The sequence below is a fragment of the Topomyia yanbarensis genome, chromosome 3 (genome assembly GCF_030247195.1).
Source record: "Topomyia yanbarensis strain Yona2022 chromosome 3, ASM3024719v1, whole genome shotgun sequence".
NCBI classification, from domain to species: domain Eukaryota; kingdom Metazoa; phylum Arthropoda; class Insecta; order Diptera; family Culicidae; genus Topomyia; species Topomyia yanbarensis.
Window position 1 is genome coordinate 312,828,236 of NC_080672.1, and position 19,296 is coordinate 312,847,531.

Genomic DNA, 19,296 nt, shown 5'->3' on the forward strand with positions numbered 1-19,296 from the left:
AGATCCAATTCCCACAATTTTCTAAGTCTTCGTGATGCCTAAAACAGTAGATTCTCAATGTAGGAATCAGACAACATACTTCCAAAATTATTATTGTACAATATGTAATTAAATTCGTGTCAGTATTAATTTTTTTTCAATCCAATTAATTTTGTTTGGGGGGGGGGGGAGGGTTAACCCCCAACCGCCCCCCCCATCCTCCTGGCTACCCCACTGCTTTCACTGTTCACCCTCTGAGATTGATAGTTGTCATACAAATTGGAAAATGGCTTTTTAGATTTATATTATAAACATATATCTGACCACTATCATTGATTTAATTCCAGACTTTATTTTCTCAATCGCTAATAAATTAATTTACTTAAACCTAACACAACGTTAACGTCTATATTGACGCGACCGCACGATGGTAGTTGGTTCACAAGATTGCGCCCAGCGAAAGCGAACCTTCCCGCCGTCATGTCATCGCCCTAAAACAGCGTACATTACGTGGAAATCGCATCCGCTTTAAATAGGAATGTTTTTCTCCGCCGCAACGGCGGCGAAGGGACACCTTTTCGGAGGTCCGCCACTGTCGAGACGATAAACTCAGGTAGATTGATCATCGACGGCTGACCCGCAAGCCGTTCGGCAAGTGTGGCCGCAAGCAACGGGTGGATTTCGTTAGCCGCTGACTGATCGATCGCTTGCGGTGTGATGGTAATCGATGGTATCAATTGTGAATCATCTTCCGGTGTCAGCAGCTCCGCAATTGGTTCGTTCGTGGGAGTTTGTACTTGCTCGTTGGGCGAACTTTCTACGTTCAACGGTTCATCAACCTTCTGTTCACTTTCTTCACTACTATCTTTATTGAGTTCAATTTTGGCAACGACATTTTCCAAATTCGGTTGTTGAACGTTTGCATCATTAATTAGCTTTGTTTCCGGCTCTGCTGCATTAATTGTGACATCCGTTGGTGCCAAGGGTTGGACATCAACTGATTCAGACTGAGCTCCTATCTTGAAACTAGGAACTGTCGTTCCTAGTTCTGCTTCATGGACGTCGTGTACAATGGGCTCAGATTCTTCGATGATTTGGACATTATCATGTAGTAGAGATTGGGATTCTACTGAGGGGTTATTTACTGGAATAGTAATCCCGGCCACCTGTTGACCGTTGTCTTCTGTAATGATCTCGTTGCTTACTACAGCATCATGTGCATTTTCTTGCTCCACCGGCGATGGATTATCATGATTCTCAATTACGTGATCCTCATCATTAACCTCTATCTCCTGAGTACTATCGCTATTTTCTGAAGCAACTTGATTCACATCGACCGAGGCTAATTGATCAGCTTGATCCACCACTTCCTGTGCTGTATTCTCACTTTCGTTATCTTCAATCGGATCAAAAGTGTCTGCATTCAACTGGTGGTAGTCAATTTCATTGACAAAATTGTCACTGGTTGGCATTATCACGGATCCAGCGGACTGCTCCTCCTCATCCGCAGCTGCCACCGGTTTGGGTGACTCTTCTGGTGCAATCAAAATCTGGGAAGGAATTGCAGCTGCCGTGCTAGATTGAAAGGAAAGTTTCCCGGTGTCACTGTTGCTTTCTTGTCCTTCGTTGGAGGTTCCGTCACCATCCGGAAAGAATTCCGCAGAATCCTCACACGGGAATCCTAGCTGGCCATCGTGCACACAGGTTTGATACATTTGGCTGAACACGGTCTTCTCAGCACAAATGAAACTGAAACGGGCTCGGTCCTGGCATCGATGAAAAATCTGTGAATGGCGTTAAATATAGTGCTAAAATTAAACCATTTCCACAATGTCGTAAAATACATTAAAAAACAATATGCATTGCTGCTATGGCATGCAAAGAAACTATTCATCATTAATAGAATTGCAACACAAAGCTTATATTTCAACTTCCTAGTTCGAATCAACTAAGTTCCTCGAGTCGAATAAAATTATGAAAACTGTCTTCTTTTCTGTAATCCATGAAATTCATAACACAAAGGGTCTAATTCTACATCACTATAAAAAACTCAATTTTTTAATATTTGTTTAAAAAATCTACCCAATGGATAGACTGCCGTTATAAGCATATTTGTCCCATGTTCTATGGGATTTTTTATATACATGGGGCAATTATGCGTAGAAGGGCAGTATGCATGGAGCATATTTTTTTCGCCGAGAAAACTAGAATCCAGAGTTCGAACACTTTTCTCTCGTAATGGAGAAGCTCGGGTCTAGTTAGCGGAACAATTTTTTTCTCAGTTTATACTAGAGATGGCAGAGCTCCGGAATATTGACTGACTCGGGTGAGTTCAAACGAGAAACAAATGTCAAAAAATGCACTACTGCATTCAAGACCATACTTCGGTTGTTTGCTTCGTCACTTATTTATTCGGTGTAGCACAGTCATTCATTTATTTTTGGTTCAAATTCAACTTGAGTTAACTTTTTTACAGGTTTTCCAGAGAAAAGAGTGATAATTAGTTAAAATAGAACGAAAAAAACTTTCTTCATGCTATTTTTGATTTTGAAAATTGCTCGTCTCATCTTAACCGGATAAGATGAACATACGGTTACTACCTACTCGCGTGAGAGTGATAATTACAATTTCTAGCCCGCTTGCAAGGATCTCTTTTCAATGGAAAAAATACAATCATGTTTCGTAGCTTTTGAACATTAACGAAAAATCGGAAAAGCTAAATACAAGTACCTGAAATACTCACAACTAACCTGACAGTCATTATCAATGTCAACGTAGAATCCGTCGGTTCGATTCGCACATACAAATGAATGGTTAATGTCATCACGTATTTCCTCGGCACCGGCTGGCAGCACGTACGCGTATGCTTTCACTGCTTGTCTGCTCTGGAATGAAATTTAAAAAAAAGAAAAATGCAAAAAACACACCAAAATTGGACTGTGAAAAAGTCGTTCAGATAGTTTCCACTGTGGGGCTAGCTGCAAGGGCACTAATTGTTTGTTGTAATATTGAAAGGGAAACTTTTGAACTCGTCCAAATTGCCACCTGTTATGGGTGTTGCGTGTATACTAAGCATTGATGACCTAACAGCGTACAGTGGATAGATGACTAATTTATAGCACTGTTTTAATTGTAATCGAAGTCATTAAATCATATGAGCGACCAAAAATAAAATCGTGAAGAATTCTGATACATTTTCTCCCTATAGTGCAAACATTTTTGACACAGTTGACTGCTAAATGGCCCCTCCTTGCAGCGATCGTATCCTTCAATGGCTAAGTCATCAAACGAGGTCACTGATTCGATCACTGTCCTACAGTGGAATTGCAGAAGTATCCTCCCGAAAATCGATTCCTTCAAATTTTTACTAAACAGGTTCAAATGTGATGTTTTCGCATTATGTGAAACTTGGTTAACTTCCGATATAAATCTCAACTTCCACGACTTTAATATAATCCGTCTGGATCGAGAAAACCATTATGGAGGAGTACTTTTGGGGATCAAAAAGTGCTATTCTTTCAACCGAATTAACCTCCCTTCGACACCAGGCATTGAAATTGTCGCTTGTCAAGTTCTAATCAAAGGTAAAGACCTTTGCATTGCATCCATCTACATTCCGTCTAGAGCCTCGGTAGGGCACCGAGGCTCTAGGAGGAATGTAATATCACGGAATCCTTACCGGCACCGCGGCTAGTTCTGGGAGACTTTAACTCGCACGGTACGGTATGGGGCTGTCTTCATGATGATAATAGATCAACATTAATCCAAGATCTTTGCGACAATTTTAACATGACCATCTTAAACACGGGAGAAATGACGCGGATTACCATATCATCAGCACGCGCAAGCGCGTTGGATTTGTCGCTATGCTCGACATCGCTACAGTTAGATTGCATGTGGAAGGTGATCCCTGATCCCCACGGTAGCGATCATTTGCCTATCGTGATTTCAATTGCTAACGGTTCAAGACCATCGGAAACAATCAATGTCTCGTATGACCTCACACGGAACATTGATTGGAAGAGTTACGCGACCGCGATATCCGTTAAAATCGAATCCACTCAAGAACTTCCTCCGGAGGAAGAGTACAGGTTTTTGGCTGGCTTGATTCTCGACAGTGCGAATCAAGCTCAGACTAAACCAGTACCCAGCGCGAATACCCATGGACGGTCTCCCACCCTGTGGTGGGATAAAGAGTGCTCAGAGCTGTACGCGGAAAAATCCACTGCATATAAGGCCTTCCGGGAAGACGGGTTACCCGCTAGCTATCAACAGTACGCGTCGTTAGAAAGGCGAATGAAGAGTCTAATGAAAGCCAAAAAACGCAGTTATTGGCGCCGGTTCGTCGACCGGTTAACGAGAGAAACAGCGATGAGCACTCTTTGGGGTACGGCTCGACGTATGCGTAACCGAAACAGTACCAACGAGAACGTGGAATATTCAAACCGTTGGATATTCGCTTTTGCCAAGAAGATCTGTCCGGACTCTGTCCCGGTACAGAAAACGTACCACGCCGCGTCTCCTCACGATACCGCGAACGAAACACCGTTTTCGATAGTGGAGTTCTCACTTGCTCTCTTGTCATGCAACAATAACGCCCCAGGGTTAGGCAGAATCAAAATAAACTTGTTGAAAAATCTGCCTGACACTGCAAAAAGGCGCTTGTTGAACTTATTTAACAAGTTTCTTGAGGGTAACATTGTCCCTCATGACTGGAGGCAAGTGAAGGTAATCGCCATCCAAAAACCAGAAAAACCAGCCTCCGACCACAACTCGTATCGACCGATCGCAATGCTGTCCTGTATTCGGAAGTTGTTCGAGAAAATGATCTTATTTCGCCTCGACAATTGGGTTGAAGCAAATGGCTTACTGTCAGATACACAATTTGGCTTCCGCAAAGGCAAAGGGACGAACCATTGCCTTGCGTTGCTTTCTATAGAAATCCAAATGGTCTATGCTAACAAAGAGCAGATGGCATCAGTCTTCTTGGATATTAAGGGGGCTTTTGACTCAGTTTCTATCAACATTCTGACAGAAAAGCTGCACCAGCATGGTCTTACATCAATTTTAACTAACTTTTTGCTAAACCTGTTGTCTGAAAAGCACATGCACTTTTCGCATGGCGATTTAACAACATCGCGATTTAGCTACATGGGTCTTCCCCAGGGTTCATGTCTAAGTCCCCTACTCTACGATATTTACGTGAATGACATTGACGATTGTCTTGCCAATTCATGCACGTTAAAGCAACTTGCAGACGACGGGGTGGTCTCTGTTACAGGGCCCAAAGCTGCCGACTTGCAAGGACCATTACAAGATACCTTGGACAATTTGTCTGCTTAGGCTCTTCAGCTGGGTATCGAGTTCTCCACGGAGAAAACTGAGTTGGTTGTTTTTTCTAGGAAGCGTGAGCCGGCGCAACTCCAGCTTCTATTAATGGGTGTAACGATCAATCAGGTCTTCACATTTAAATATCTCGGGGTCTGGTTCGACTCTAAAGGTACCTGGGGATGTCACATTAGGTATCTGAAACAGAAATGCCAACAAAGGATCAATTTTCTCCGGACAATAACTGGAACATGGTGGGGTGCCCACCCAAGAGACCTGATCAGGTTATACCAAACAACGATATTGTCGGTGATGGAGTACAGGTGTTTCTGTTTCCGCTCCGCTGCGAACATACAATTCATCAAACTGGAGAGAATTCTGTATCGTTGCTTGCGCATTGCATTGGGTTGCATGCACTCGACCCATACGATAAGTCTCGAAGTGCTGGAGGGCGTTCTTCCGATAAAAAATCGATTTTGGGAACTCTCATATCGATTGCTCATCCGATGTGACATTCTGAACCCATTGGTGATTGAAAACTTCGAGAGGCTCGTCGAGCTTAATTCTCAAACCCGATTTATGGCCTTGTACTTCGACTACATGGCACAGAACATTAATCCTTCTTCATATACTCCCAACCGTGTTCATTTCCTAGATACTTCTGATTCTACTGTATTCTTCGACACATCCATGAAGGAAGAGATTCGTGGAATCCCGGACCATATACGCCCGCAAGTGATCCCCAATATATTTTATAATAAATTCCGAGAAGTCGACTGTGACAAAATGTTCTACACTGACGGATCAAATCTCGATGGGTCTACTGGCTTCGGTATCTTCAACAATACTCTCACCGCTTCATTCAAGCTCAATGATCCCGCTTCAGTTTACATCGCAGAGTTAGCTGCAATTCAATACACCCTTGGGATCATCGACACTCTGCCCACAGATCACTACTTCATCATTTCGGACAGCCTCAGCTCTATCGCGGCTCTTCGTGCGGTGAAGCCTAAAAAGCAATTCCCGTATTTTCTGGGGAAGATACGGGAGTCCTTGTGTACGTTATCTGAAAAATCTTATCAAATTACCTTTGTTTGGGTCCCCTCTCATTGCTCTATCACGGGCAATGAAAAGGCCGACTCATTAGCAAAGGTGGGCGCATTAAATGGTGACATATACGAAAGACCAATCTGCTTCAACGAATTTTTTAGTATTTGTCATCAGAGGACACTCAACAGTTGGCAAACCTCGTGGAGCAATGGTGAACTTGGACGATGGCTACGTTCCATTATCCCAAAGGTATCAACGAAGCCTTGGTTTAGGGGGATGGATGTGGGTTGGGATTTTATTCGTGTAATGTCCCGACTTATGTCCAACCACTACACCTTAGATGCGCATTTGCGGCGTTTTGGGCTTGTGGAGAGTAGTCTGTGCGCTTGTGACGAGGGCTATCGCGACATCGAGCACGTTGTCTGGGTATGCGCTGGGTATTTGGACGCCAGGTCTCAGTTAAAGGATTCCCTTCCGGCCCGAGGTAGACCACCCAATGTCCCAGTCCGAGATATGCTGGCAAATCGTGATTTACCCTATATGTCCCTTATTTATACTTTCATAAAAACGATAAATATCCCAATTTAGCCCCTCTCTTTTTATTTCTCGTTTTTAGAAGCTTCCTCCTGCCGTGTGGAACCGATCAGCTCCAGACTGCCAATATGTGACCGCCGTCGCCCTTACCACTACGGAAACTGAACCGAGAGCGACTCGAGGTCCGATGACTTTTGAAGGATTCCCCGCGGGTCCGAAGAATACCATCCGCCAATCCGACCTACTAGACTGAGGCGCTGATTGGTTTCGCTGATCTCCCGTTTGTCCGAAAGTTGCAAGTTTTGCTCTTCTCTCCCGGTCACCATCTACGCCTTCTCTCCCCTGTCCTTGATACAACTGCTTCTACACCGATTTGGGAAATAAGCACCCCTCTGAATATCTTGGCCATGCATAAGTCTCCGGTAAAAAAGTTTAAATTTGTATTCCGTATTCCTAGTTTTAAGATAGTTGTAATTTTACCTCTTTTTTTTAAAATTAATGTCCCCCATCTTGTCAATAGAATTGTATCCCTAGTTTTAAAACATCTGTGAAATTTTTCATAAATATTTGTTCCTCCTTTTGTGTACCAAACTATATTGTTAGTTTTAAGATAACTGTAAATATTTCCTAAAAAACTATTATTATTGAATTCCTTGTTTTAAAATTTTTCATAAAAAAATCTTTTTCCCGCTCTCTTGTATATAGAATCTTATTTCTAGTCTTAAGATAGCTGTAAAATTTTTCTCTTTTAAAAAAAAAATTCAATATTGTAACCTCCTAGTTTTAAAATATCCAAAATGTAAAAACAAAAGAATTTGGCACCGCCAAGCTAACGCATTTGTGCCTATCAAATAAACGAAATGAATAAAAAAAAATAATAGAATTCTGTCTGAGTGTTAAGCCTATCATTTGAAAATGGTTTGGATAAGATCGGTTAAGCCATTGCTGAGAAACATGAATGAAAATGCCAAGTGCGTCTATCGAGTAAAATCACAATCCTTTGCTCAAACGTCTATTACTGTTGGAAAATGTTTGTAGATGTCTGGATCCAGTAGCACACCTGTCAGAAACTGTTAAGTTCTGTAAAATACAAACAGGTCTGCAAATCTGGAATCGCTGCCAACAGGGTACACGGATTCTCACAATTTGCACACTTCATAACTATGGCAATTATAAACCAATTTGGACACTTTTGGAGATTTTTTATTTCCACTTTCAACATCCGTGAAAATAAACAAAATTAATGCATCTGGTTCCCAGTTACTCGGATTTCCGGAGGGATGTTCCAGTACTGGTATACAATTTGTAAATTTTTATAAAAACCTTGTAATATTGATATAAAATACATGGATTTGTTTCATTAGTAGTATTTGTTTCTTATCGTTAAAGTATAATATGATGATTTGAAGTCGGAACGCTCACTCATGGCCCCACAAGAACCTGCTTCGGAATGCCGGATTTATAATAGCATTTACCCTACAAAACAATAATAAAACAATATACTTTATGGTTATTACTGTTTCAACATTGTGCGATGCAGAGTTCTTGTAAAAGATTTACAAAAAAACTTTAGGTAACAATAAATTTCATTCATGTCCAGCGATAAAATGATACAGTAAATTCACATTAAAAATTTCCTATTTCTGAGAAAAAATGCATGGAAAAACATCGATTTTATTAATGTGTGTTACTTAATCACCTCCGTTTTACATTTCTTGGAAAATAAATTATAGAATTCGCTCAAACTTTCGAGATTTTTTCCGAGGCCCGGAGGGCCAAGTCTTATATACCAATCGACTCAGCTCGACGATTTGGGACAGTGTCTGTGTGTATGTAGCAGACAAACTCTCATTCGTGTTTCTCAGCAATGGCTGAACCGATCTTTTCCAAACCAATTTTAAATGAAAGACCTATCAGCCAGACAGAACGCTATTAATTTATTTTTGATTCTGATATTTAGTTTCCAAGATATGAATGGTTGAAAGTGAAAAAATTGTGTTTTTGCAGTTTTTTTTAAAATTATCTGCCAAAATTGACGACATAGATAAACACTTTATATATTTTTAGAATGCTTATACGAACCTTTAGAACAAGCTATTAGAGCTTCCATCCCGGGAATTTATTTCCCGGGAATCCCGGGATTTTTGGATTTCCCGGGAAATTGTGTTTTTTCATTCCCGGGATTCGGGAATCCCGGGAAAAAGATTTTAAATTTATTCCAAAAGACTTAGGTTCTGCGAAGGAAATTCTGCAGGAAATATCTTTATCGGCAAACATTTGGCAAACATTTTTATCGGCATCCCAACTGATTTGCAGATCTTTTGACTATATATCTTTGGGCTCGCTGATATGTTGTCATGATTTTTTTTAGGTATATAGTCTCAAAACACTGCTAAAAATATTGATATTTTCATGCAAAAATGGATTAATTTGCCGGCCGTTTTACCGAAGCATTTCCTTACAGAAGCGTTAATGATGCGCACGAGAGATATCCGATGAGCCGATTGATCAGATTAGATTTCTTTTAATAGTTTATTTTAATAGTTAGATCTTGAATGAAAGATCTTGAATGAATGCAATCAAATTAGTAATTGAAATGGCGGTAATTTCTTAAAAAACCGATTAGTGTTTGTTTCAAAACTTGGGATGGTTTGTAGTGATATCATGCTTAACGCAAACGCTATTTAAAATATAGAATATTTCTAGAACGCCTACAGAAATATTTAATCGGTTCATCGAATGCATATTTCGTCTAATTTGTTATTCCGTAACTGTAATATCTGTAAACTTTTGGATGTATCAAAAGAAAGACATAACGCTTTAGCTGTCCAATAACATGCGCATCCAAACTACTTGAATGTCGCTTTCAAGGATGCAGGCAGGATTTTTGAAGGAATAAGATCAAGCAATCCAGGTACTCGCCCGTAACAGGAAATCGATGGTAGGCTTCATCCATCGCTGCACAGTTCGTCCATTGTGTGCTTGATTTTGATTCACACTTAATTCGGAATGATGCTGATCCTACTGTGACGGATATGGATTCCATATATCACAAGCAGCTTAATCTTTTCATTCAAGATTGCTATGCATTAAATTGATCCATCGTATCAGAACATCGAATTCCAATTTTGGACAGTAACTCCAGCAGCTGCGTTTAGTATATCGTCCCAATCGTATCCGTGATTACAAAAATTTAGGTTATACATACAGCCAAGAAAAGAAGTTGATGTTGCGTAAACTTATTGACGAGTTATCAAATGATTGAATGATGTGTAGGACACCAAATCGCCTTTTTCTGAAAACTGCTTTTAGGACAGATATACATGCAATCAAACGGGTTTGAAAACTTTTCAATTTATTCTTTTTTTTAAGAAAATCATTCACCTTTTTATTTTTCTTCTGTATTCCCGGGATCTCGGGATTTCCCGGGAAATTTATTATTTATTTCCCGAGTCCCGGGTAGCTGAAAACCGTCGAGAAATGGAAGCTCTACAAGCTATAGATTGTTGAAATCGGACTAATATCAAAAGAGATATTTGACATTAAATACGGACGAAAATTTTTTATCATTTCCCATAGCCAGAAATAAGACCAAAAACATTCAATGTATTATTAACGCCAAAACGGCTAATTTTAGGTCAAAAGCATTTTCGGAAAATTTAATGGAGGCAATATGCCCTTTCCTTCGGTATTGTGCTTTTGCTCTACGAGTGAGATATTTTCATAAATTTGCTTGGAAGTGATTGTATTCAAATGATGCCTTCAACAAATTTGTAGCTTTTACTTTTGCGAATAACTTTACTGAAGACATGAAATATCTATTTTAAATACTTTAATAGTTATGGTTTGTTGTTTGTAGATTACCTTTTGTCGCCTATTTATTGTTCAACATAGTAATAATCCATTTAAATAAGCCAAATATTATTTCGATAAGACGAATTTTCTCTTTCATTTTTCCATCTACTACCGCTAGAAATAACCACCGAACAATTCCAAGTTGTCTGGATGGAACTTGATCACTTATCAGTGCAAATATTTGCATTTGCGTGAACCTTCTGACTGCAAATTTTCTAACTTATAACCATCGAATCGATCTGGAACATATCTTGGAAAATAAGAAGCGAAATAAATAACTACAAGCAACAACGTAGCCAAGAGGAGGCTTTGGGGTTTAACACCATACCCCTCCCATCCAAAAAAATTATTGGATCGAAGTTAAAAAATTATTGATGCTGACTGATTTAATTCAATATTACAATAAGAATTATCCGTACATTGATAGCCTGTTGTTGTAAACATCATGAGGACTTTTGAAAAATTGTTGGAATAGGATCCTGATATGTAGCTGATCTATTGGTCTTGATTTCACAGTTGTCTAATAACATCAATATCAAAAACCTGCCTGAAAACATTCCAATAGAAAATTCCACAGTTCTGAAATCAATCATAATCTTCAGATTTCCTTTCATATTGAGCTCGCTTTTGAAGAGATGTACTGTAATAAGGGTCTTTATTTAATAGGAAGCGAAGTTGGAATGTCTATGAAACATAGAACTGCTCACCAAAAAATTGCATAACTTTCAACATTTGCTAAACATGTGTTTTATTTTGCGAATGCGTTGAGTTGAGATGAAAACGTAATATGATTAATAACGAGATGGACAAGTCTGTCTATGCCAAGACACATGCTGGTGAACTTGGGTGATTCGCAGTTATGCTGCCTAAGTTCGACCTTCATTAGCAGAAGACAAAAGTTAAGCCCGTAAGATATTAAACCTGTTCTAATGACCCTGCTACTTCTAGTTTTCCGATCTGTATACTTTACATCCTTGCTCTTACTTGAGTACTATGGCTCTAATTTTCTTAACTTTCCCTTCCCAGTAATCTTTAGCTAATTGAATGTCGTTAAAATGTAAAAAATAAATAATAACGAGGATAACACTTTTCGAATGTAGAGAGAATTTTTTGAAAAATGGCGTTTTCCATTCGACTCTAGCAGGTCCTGATCGATTATGATGAGCATTTGATTTTGTTGTATGACCAATTATATGAATAGGTCAAATGAATGTTCAAAAACAGTAATTTGTGGTCAAGATAACATCGTTTTGAACCCGCTAAATTCGGAGGTTTAGTATATTCGATGAGTTTTACAAATATTTAACAGCACATCATTTGATAAAAAAATTTTGACGTTATATCCTCCAAGAATTTACTCAGGTTATTATTCATGTCTACAATAAAGTTTTTTTAAATGTTAGTCTCAACAAATTCACTAAAGACACGTACTCTACTATTTTTCGAAAATTTACTGCTCTATTACTAAAATTACTACTCTGTTACTATTTTCTGAAAAATTAATTCTGTATAATTTAAAAACTTCCAACATTAATTGCCGTTTGGACGGTAAGTTCGATTTTCACCAAACCGAATTTCTGGCTAGTAAGTAGCCAAGTAAGTAGAAACAAAGTCGTTCTACATTCGTTCACAAGAAACTTCTTCGAATACTGAATATCCATTATAATACATTGAAAACCCGATTTTATCAGCCACATATGAACATATGTTTGATGGGATCTAGCAGACGAACAAGACTGAATTCAAGTACATCCTGTCTTGAGCATTTTTGCCGTATCATGAAGATGCAAATATGCAAAAATAATAACTTTGCGCTAGAAACCCCCTTTAAGAGAAATTTATATTAAATAATCAGAAATAGTTATCAGACTACATCAAGGAACGGGAAGAATATTTTAACAGCTTCAGTTTATTATAAAGAAAAAGAAAATTGCCCGATTTAGTCAATATTTCCATTTTGTCAGCCTAAAATACACCATGAGGCTTATATAAACGGGTCTTTACTGTATGTATTATTCACTGTGTCCCACATTAGAAGGTACGTTCCATTTTTGGGGATTTTTTGATTGCATCGAACTACAACTATTTTTAGGTAGTTTTCAAGGGGTTATTTTATCGACTTCTTTCAAAATTTGGCGAACCTATTCCAATTCGTATACCAATTAATTGGTGTACTTAAGGGTTTATATGTTGCAGATAGAGAAAATACTGAAATTTTCAGCTTTTTTCCTACACAATATTACGAAAGCTTATTAAACAACTTTCCCTAATGAGTTTGTGAAAATTATAAACTATTTGAAATTTTTTAATAGTTTTATTTTTTATTAATCCGTGATTTTTTAATAAATAGTTACCATCGCTTCACAACGTAGTCTATTTTTCATGGCTTGCGGTGAGCACGATCTCTCGAATTGCTGAACTGAAATTTATGGAATAGAAGTTAATTTTTAGTATTTTTTACAGTTTTACCTCGCCGCGCAAATGGCTCTGAGCTAGACCCGCGGTGCCCTAAGATGATTTCGCTAGATTTTAAAGCACTGTGCACCCAGTGCATTAACGCAAGTGACGGAAGGTTATCCAAAAGTTTCGTGAAAATGAAAATTCCAGTAATGATCATGATTTTCCCAAACGGTTCGGTTTTAAGAGGTTTTAATTTGTTCTTTGGCATTAGGATTAGCGATAATAATTCAAATCAAGGATACTACTGGGAATTCACTTTTAGAAAAAGTCGATGTCGAAGTAAAGTTTGAATGCATTGATTGAGGAATTTGGATATTTTATTAACAGAGCATTAGCAATAATTCGTTTGTATGTCTATTTTATGGGCCATTTTTTCCATTGATTTGGTTTGAGATTGCTAGCACTGATGTTGTCCTATGCTAATTTGAGCGATGCTCTGAGTCCTGCCACTATCCCATGTAGTATGTGTTATCAAAAACATCGCGGAACATCAAGTTCTAAATATTCTCAATCGATATAATATCCGAAGAGAGTGATGAGAGTTATAAGAAAAGTCTCAGCACACTGTTAGGTGGATTAAAAGCCTTGTTTCCATTAAAAATCGATTTTACATTGCTGTAGAAACATTAAAGTTTATTTTTTTCTGCATTGTAATATAACATTGGACTTTACTGTAAATTATTGTAAAACTACTCTACTGTCTACTGTGAAGATTGTGGTTTTGTCATTGTATATTTATATTCGAGGAGACCATTCAGAGGTCAACTTATCAAATGGTCCCCTGATTATGAGATGCAGTCTTCTAAGGAAATTCCAAGAACTTTGACATCAATATTGCTAATATTTCATTGAAATTCACAAGGAGTAATCCAAATTCCCGCGAACCAGATGAATCTGATTCATTGTCACAGAATCTAAAAGCATATGAGTTCCAGAATCAAAAACATTCAAAAAGATTTATGATCATTTCAGTTTTGCAAGTACCTGGGTGTGTGACTGTCACGGGGTAGAAAAATCTAAAAGCACTTCATTAGGCCCATGCTTACTGATTTATCAGTTTTATTCCCCCAAAAGTTATGTTTGGTGATGTTCTAAGATTTCACAAAGTAAATATAAATTTCTACAACACCAATATTCCATGGATTGAAATCTAGAAAGATACCCTGTCGGACACATAATGGTGATATTTTTTGTATGTTTGTTTATTCCTTGACCGGTCATTCGCTCGTATAGTGAAACTGTACCTAACACATGTGGATACACGCAAAGTGCAGCAGCTACACATGTTCGAGAAAGTCTATCAAAATGTTTTGAACACAACGTTGTCTAAAAATTATAATACTACTATACAATCTCCATTCAGACCACGAAAACTAGACGGATTTGATTGATTACAGATATGATATATGATTCATATGAGATGAGATGTGATGGGATGAGATTTGGTTCTTTTTACACACACACACATATATATATATATATATATATATATATATATATATATATATATATATATATATATATATATATATATATATATATATATATATATATATATATATATATATATATATATATATATATATATATATATATATATATATATATATATATATATATATATATATATATATATATATATATATATATATATATATATATATATATATATATATATATATATATATATATATATATATATATATATATATATATATATATATCACATAAGTAGGCTGTATTTCATCGTAGCTGATCCACAACATCCCATAAATGGATGGTCCCATGCACTATTCTATGGGGTGTTCTCATCACTTACACGACTTGGCACCGTTCTAGCTTGACTCAATCCAATCACAAGCGCAACCAACAGCAATCTTGCCCGACACATGTTTCTCCACTTTAATAGTTTATTATCGCAGTACTAAACTCAATCTCTGAATCGCTAGCACTTCTAATCCTTTACACACCGATCGGCATATCGGCAACTCGGAGTATACACTCTACTGGGTCCAGCCAGTATTCAGGGGCAAAATAAATTAAACCACAGCACCAAAATATCAGGTCACCTGTTCCCGCTGCTTAGTCCGGTGGCCAACACTATTATGTGCGGAAATTTCGCCAAAGAAATCAATTTATAGTGAAATTTGTTGAACACCTACACAACTGTGAACGCGGTGGAACCACGCGCCAGAAGTGGCCAGCGCACGACTTCGATCGCTGGGGTCCCAAGTGAAGCGAATTGTTCAGCTGGTGGTGCTGCTGGTTATTCCAAGTCCTTCCTTGCCGATCAGAACCGGCAAACTGTAACCGACGCACCCCCAAATCCGTGATGCATGTTGTGGTGATACATGCCGCGACACATGTTAATGAGCCGGCGAAGAAGCGCGGTAGTTGAATGTTAATACGTATATGATTTAGAAATGGAGGAATTTTTCGAATGCCAGGTTCAACTAAACCAATGAATCTTTTTTACTTTTTTACTTAGCTGAATGAATTTTGCTAATACATTAACAATATATGGTCAACACGTGTGGTGGAGATACAGCGCACGCATGATATTGCGCCTCCATAAAACTATATGTGATTATCATTTCAACAGATGAAATGTGCGTAAACTCAAGTCCTTGCTTTCAATTACAATGTTGTTAATTGGAGTTCTGGTCTCTGCATAACATCGGATTGGAAATATTTGAAATATAACACCAACCAACGAATGTAAATACTAATTTGTCAGAAAAGCTTGCAAACAAAGGCAGATTGGACGCAAATCATCAGCGTAGGTACATAGGGGAGAGGTTGTTGTGCGATCACCCCTGGCTGGTAAACCTAAAGCGTTATTGATCGATACCGGCGCCGGCCAGACCCGAACGTAGATCGCCGAAAGAAAGGGAAGGAATAGTTAGTTCGATACTTGCTTTTGGTAGAGGCCGTATATACTACTGCGCACTCCACAAGTATCATGGGAGGAGGATATTTGTTAGTAAGTATAGAAGTTGGATTTTACTTCTTCTTTACCGACGCCAGAGAGGTGACTCCACTATCTGGATTAGATATCGATCCATCAACTCATGGACCGGGGACCAACGGTTTTACTTCCCTTTCGAAGGAAGACGTGACCACAGATTCTCTTTTCAATTTTCATGTATGAAAAGGATGTTGAAAAGAGAAAATTCTATCAGAAGGTACAATTGGGAGATTCGAGTGTATTAAGTTTTGTTTGTCGTATCGTATTCCGATTGAGGATGAGTAAGCGTTGCAGCTATGGTTGCGGTCGATTGTAATAGCAATCTGGAGCCGAGTGAATAAAGCGAAGACTTAATAGAAACATATTAGGATATTCAGCTTATAGGAGAAAAACCAGGACAAATTAAGCGTTTTCCTCGACTTCCCAGGACACCAGTACAGTTATTGAAAAACCAGGACATGTCCTGGGAAACCAGGACGTATGGTCACCCTAATATTGTGTATAATAGTTAGATTCAATGTACTCAAAACAAAAATAAAACAGTAGATTTAGCTGTAATTGTGTGATTTTGTTGTGAATACACTGGTAATAATAGTTATCAGCACAAAATAACCTGCTACAGTCGTGATTCGCTGGTTGGTCACTTTTTAACTGGACCGCTTTTTAGTTGGACCTCCGCTAGGTGGATCATTGTCCAACTAAAACGCATCTGAATATCAAAATCTCCTATTGACAATTAAACTGACAATAATTAGAGATGTGAGCAGATGCATTATCGGTCTAACTAGCGAATCAAATCAGGAAGGAAGCTGTCTAACAAGTATTTCGTATCCAACATCAGCTGGACCGGACCAGATTGTCCCGGTTAAACAGCAATAAATAATACCTTTTACAAATATGTCAACGACTAGTACACGAGACATGTAAAAACGCTTACCCTATATTCTCTTTTTGGGGTGAAGTAACCAAAAAAACGGGATCCATAGTGCTGGACCGAGGTGAAATGTTGGGTACGCACAAAATATATGTGATATGATAACCTCAGCCTACCCCTGAATCAAATTCGTTAGCTGGACAGAGGGTGTGGCCCAATCAGCGAATCACAACTGTAAATGGCGGTGTTGTCTAATTTTGACATTTACTATACTTTCGTGAACTTGAAATAAAAATTTCAATTTCTCATTACAAATCAAACTACCATGGGGTTTTCATGTAAAATAAAAATTTTGGCAGCAGGAGGTTGAGGGAATATATACCTATGCATTCGATAGAATTTGGTACATGTTAATGATTTTTTGAGTATGTTCCTTTTGCCATTCTTGTACAGATTTGCTCCGAGTTAGTCCTCTCTCATACCTTTCGGGGTTCAGTTCGTTGAGATCATTAATTTCGCCATTTCGTCTTAGCTAAGGGGCCATTTAGCTGCCGATTTCATGAGCCACTAGCTCCAGTTTCCATTAAACATTCATCTCCCACCCTACTCCGACTGTATTAATTTCTCCGACACCGATACCCGCTTTCTTGAGCCTTTGCTCCCAGCTTTATCGAGATCTACTCGGACAGTATCCGGCGGTGAAACTACTCTATTTTTCCGGTACCGATGTGTGTTTCGTGAGTCAATCAGCTCCCAGGCAATTAGAATCTACCCAATTGTGAATTCCTCGGCGGTGAATTTATCCCGATACCGATCCTTGTTTTCGTAAGCCATTTAGCTCCCCACTTCGTTCCGATCTACCCGATCTAGTCCACGGTGGTGGACCTACCCTACTCAATGGACCAGTCAGTAGGTGCCGAGGTTTGTCCAGCGATTCCGGGTGGAGCGCAGCTTCCGGTTCCGGCGATTCCAGTGGAGCCTGGCGTCCGGTTCGCTGGCACCCTGATGACCCGAATCCGGTGCTGCTTCGCGTAGTACTTAACTGGTCCCCGGCGGAGGATCTAGTCTATTCCGGTGCAGAGTTCCCCGACAGTGGAATTGTTCCCGAGCCCGATTTGTTATTTCACGGCCGCTTTTTATTCGACGCGGCGGCGCTACTTTGTTGGGAAAATTGCGGTTTTTTTCTCTTCAAAACGGTGTATCTCAGGATCCGCTCAAATTATATTGATATTATAAGCGCTTTACCTTTTTCAATAGAAAGGTATTGCAATTGCTCTGAAATTTTTTCCACAATATGACCACAACTGCTTCGATTTGTAGTATTAGGTCACTAACAGCCATTCAAAGTCTCTTTTGCTACATTGGCCACCATCATCGGTTCTGGATGCCCCGGCGGAAGTATGGCTAGACTGATTCAACCAAACTTAGTTTCAAATGAAAGGTGTTGCGTAAATGGCTATTTAATTATCCCGATCCGACTTCTGGTTCCGGAGTTACAGGTTGTGGCGTGCGATCACATAGCAAATTCCGATTCAAACCGATACTCCGATGAAAGCAAAAAAGAAGGGTGGGTAATGTCAGAGACATAACCGGATTGAAGTAGAATACACTTTAGGCTGTTAATACAAATGGCACAGTTTTGACTATTTTCTGATCGGTTTTATTAAAACCAGTTATTTCGTTATTTCTAATGGAAACACTAAAATATCGGTACACGTACATCGAAATCTTAAATATTCGAATATATTTATCCTCATCCCCCTGAAAAGAGCATTTAATGAAAGGAAACAATTCATTTGGCAACAGTAGAGAATCGGATATACTTGTAGCGAAATTTCGCTATTTCCTTTAGATATATCGAAATAACATATTTTAGTAAAACCTTTCAGAAATTAATAAAAAATACAGCATTCGTATTAGCAGCCTAAAGTGTATGCTACTTCATTACGGTAATGTCTCTTACATTACCTATTCATCTTTCTAATCGAAAACAGAAAAATTGTTCTGAAAACCTAATAAATGCATAACCTAAAGCGCTTTAAAGCTACACTTTTGTGAAATCCCGACAAAAAAAAACAAAATTACCTACGTGTTTGTCTAACGAGCTTTCTGTCTCGTTGTGGTACTGAATTATTGTGGTAAAGTTTACCCACCGACAATCTGACATGACACTCTATTTTTAGATTTGGCAAGAGATTATTAGAGAGTTGACGCAAAAATCAGTAACTTGTACTGTCAAACGGACATT

At 38.6% G+C, this 19,296-nt stretch overlaps 1 protein-coding gene across 1 annotated transcript; it reads right to left on the reverse strand.

Annotated features, from left to right (window-relative positions):
• Nucleotides 1–459: 459 nt before the first annotated feature.
• LOC131688056 (uncharacterized) lies at nt 460–15,097 on the reverse strand. Its single transcript, XM_058972201.1, has 3 exons — nt 15,026–15,097; nt 2,730–2,864; nt 460–1,763 (listed from the first exon to the last, which is right to left on the reverse strand). The coding sequence occupies exons 1-3, from the start codon at nt 15,095–15,097 to the stop codon at nt 486–488; spliced, it is 1,485 nt and encodes a 494-aa protein (XP_058828184.1). The 3' UTR covers nt 460–485.
• Nucleotides 15,098–19,296: the final 4,199 nt, after the last annotated feature.

Excerpts from the sequence above, each read along its gene's own strand:
- LOC131688056 (XM_058972201.1), bottom strand. The coding sequence starts at position 15,097 with ATGTGTCGGGCAAGATTGCTGTTGGTTGCGCTTGTGATTGGATTGAGT. Across the intron at positions 2,865-15,025 it reads CTAGAACGGTGCCAAGTCGT|AGCAGACAAGCAGTGAAAGC; the intron begins GTAAGTGATGAG and ends ATTTCATTCCAG. Across the intron at positions 1,764-2,729 it reads ACATTGATAATGACTGTCAG|ATTTTTCATCGATGCCAGGA; the intron begins GTTAGTTGTGAG and ends CGCCATTCACAG.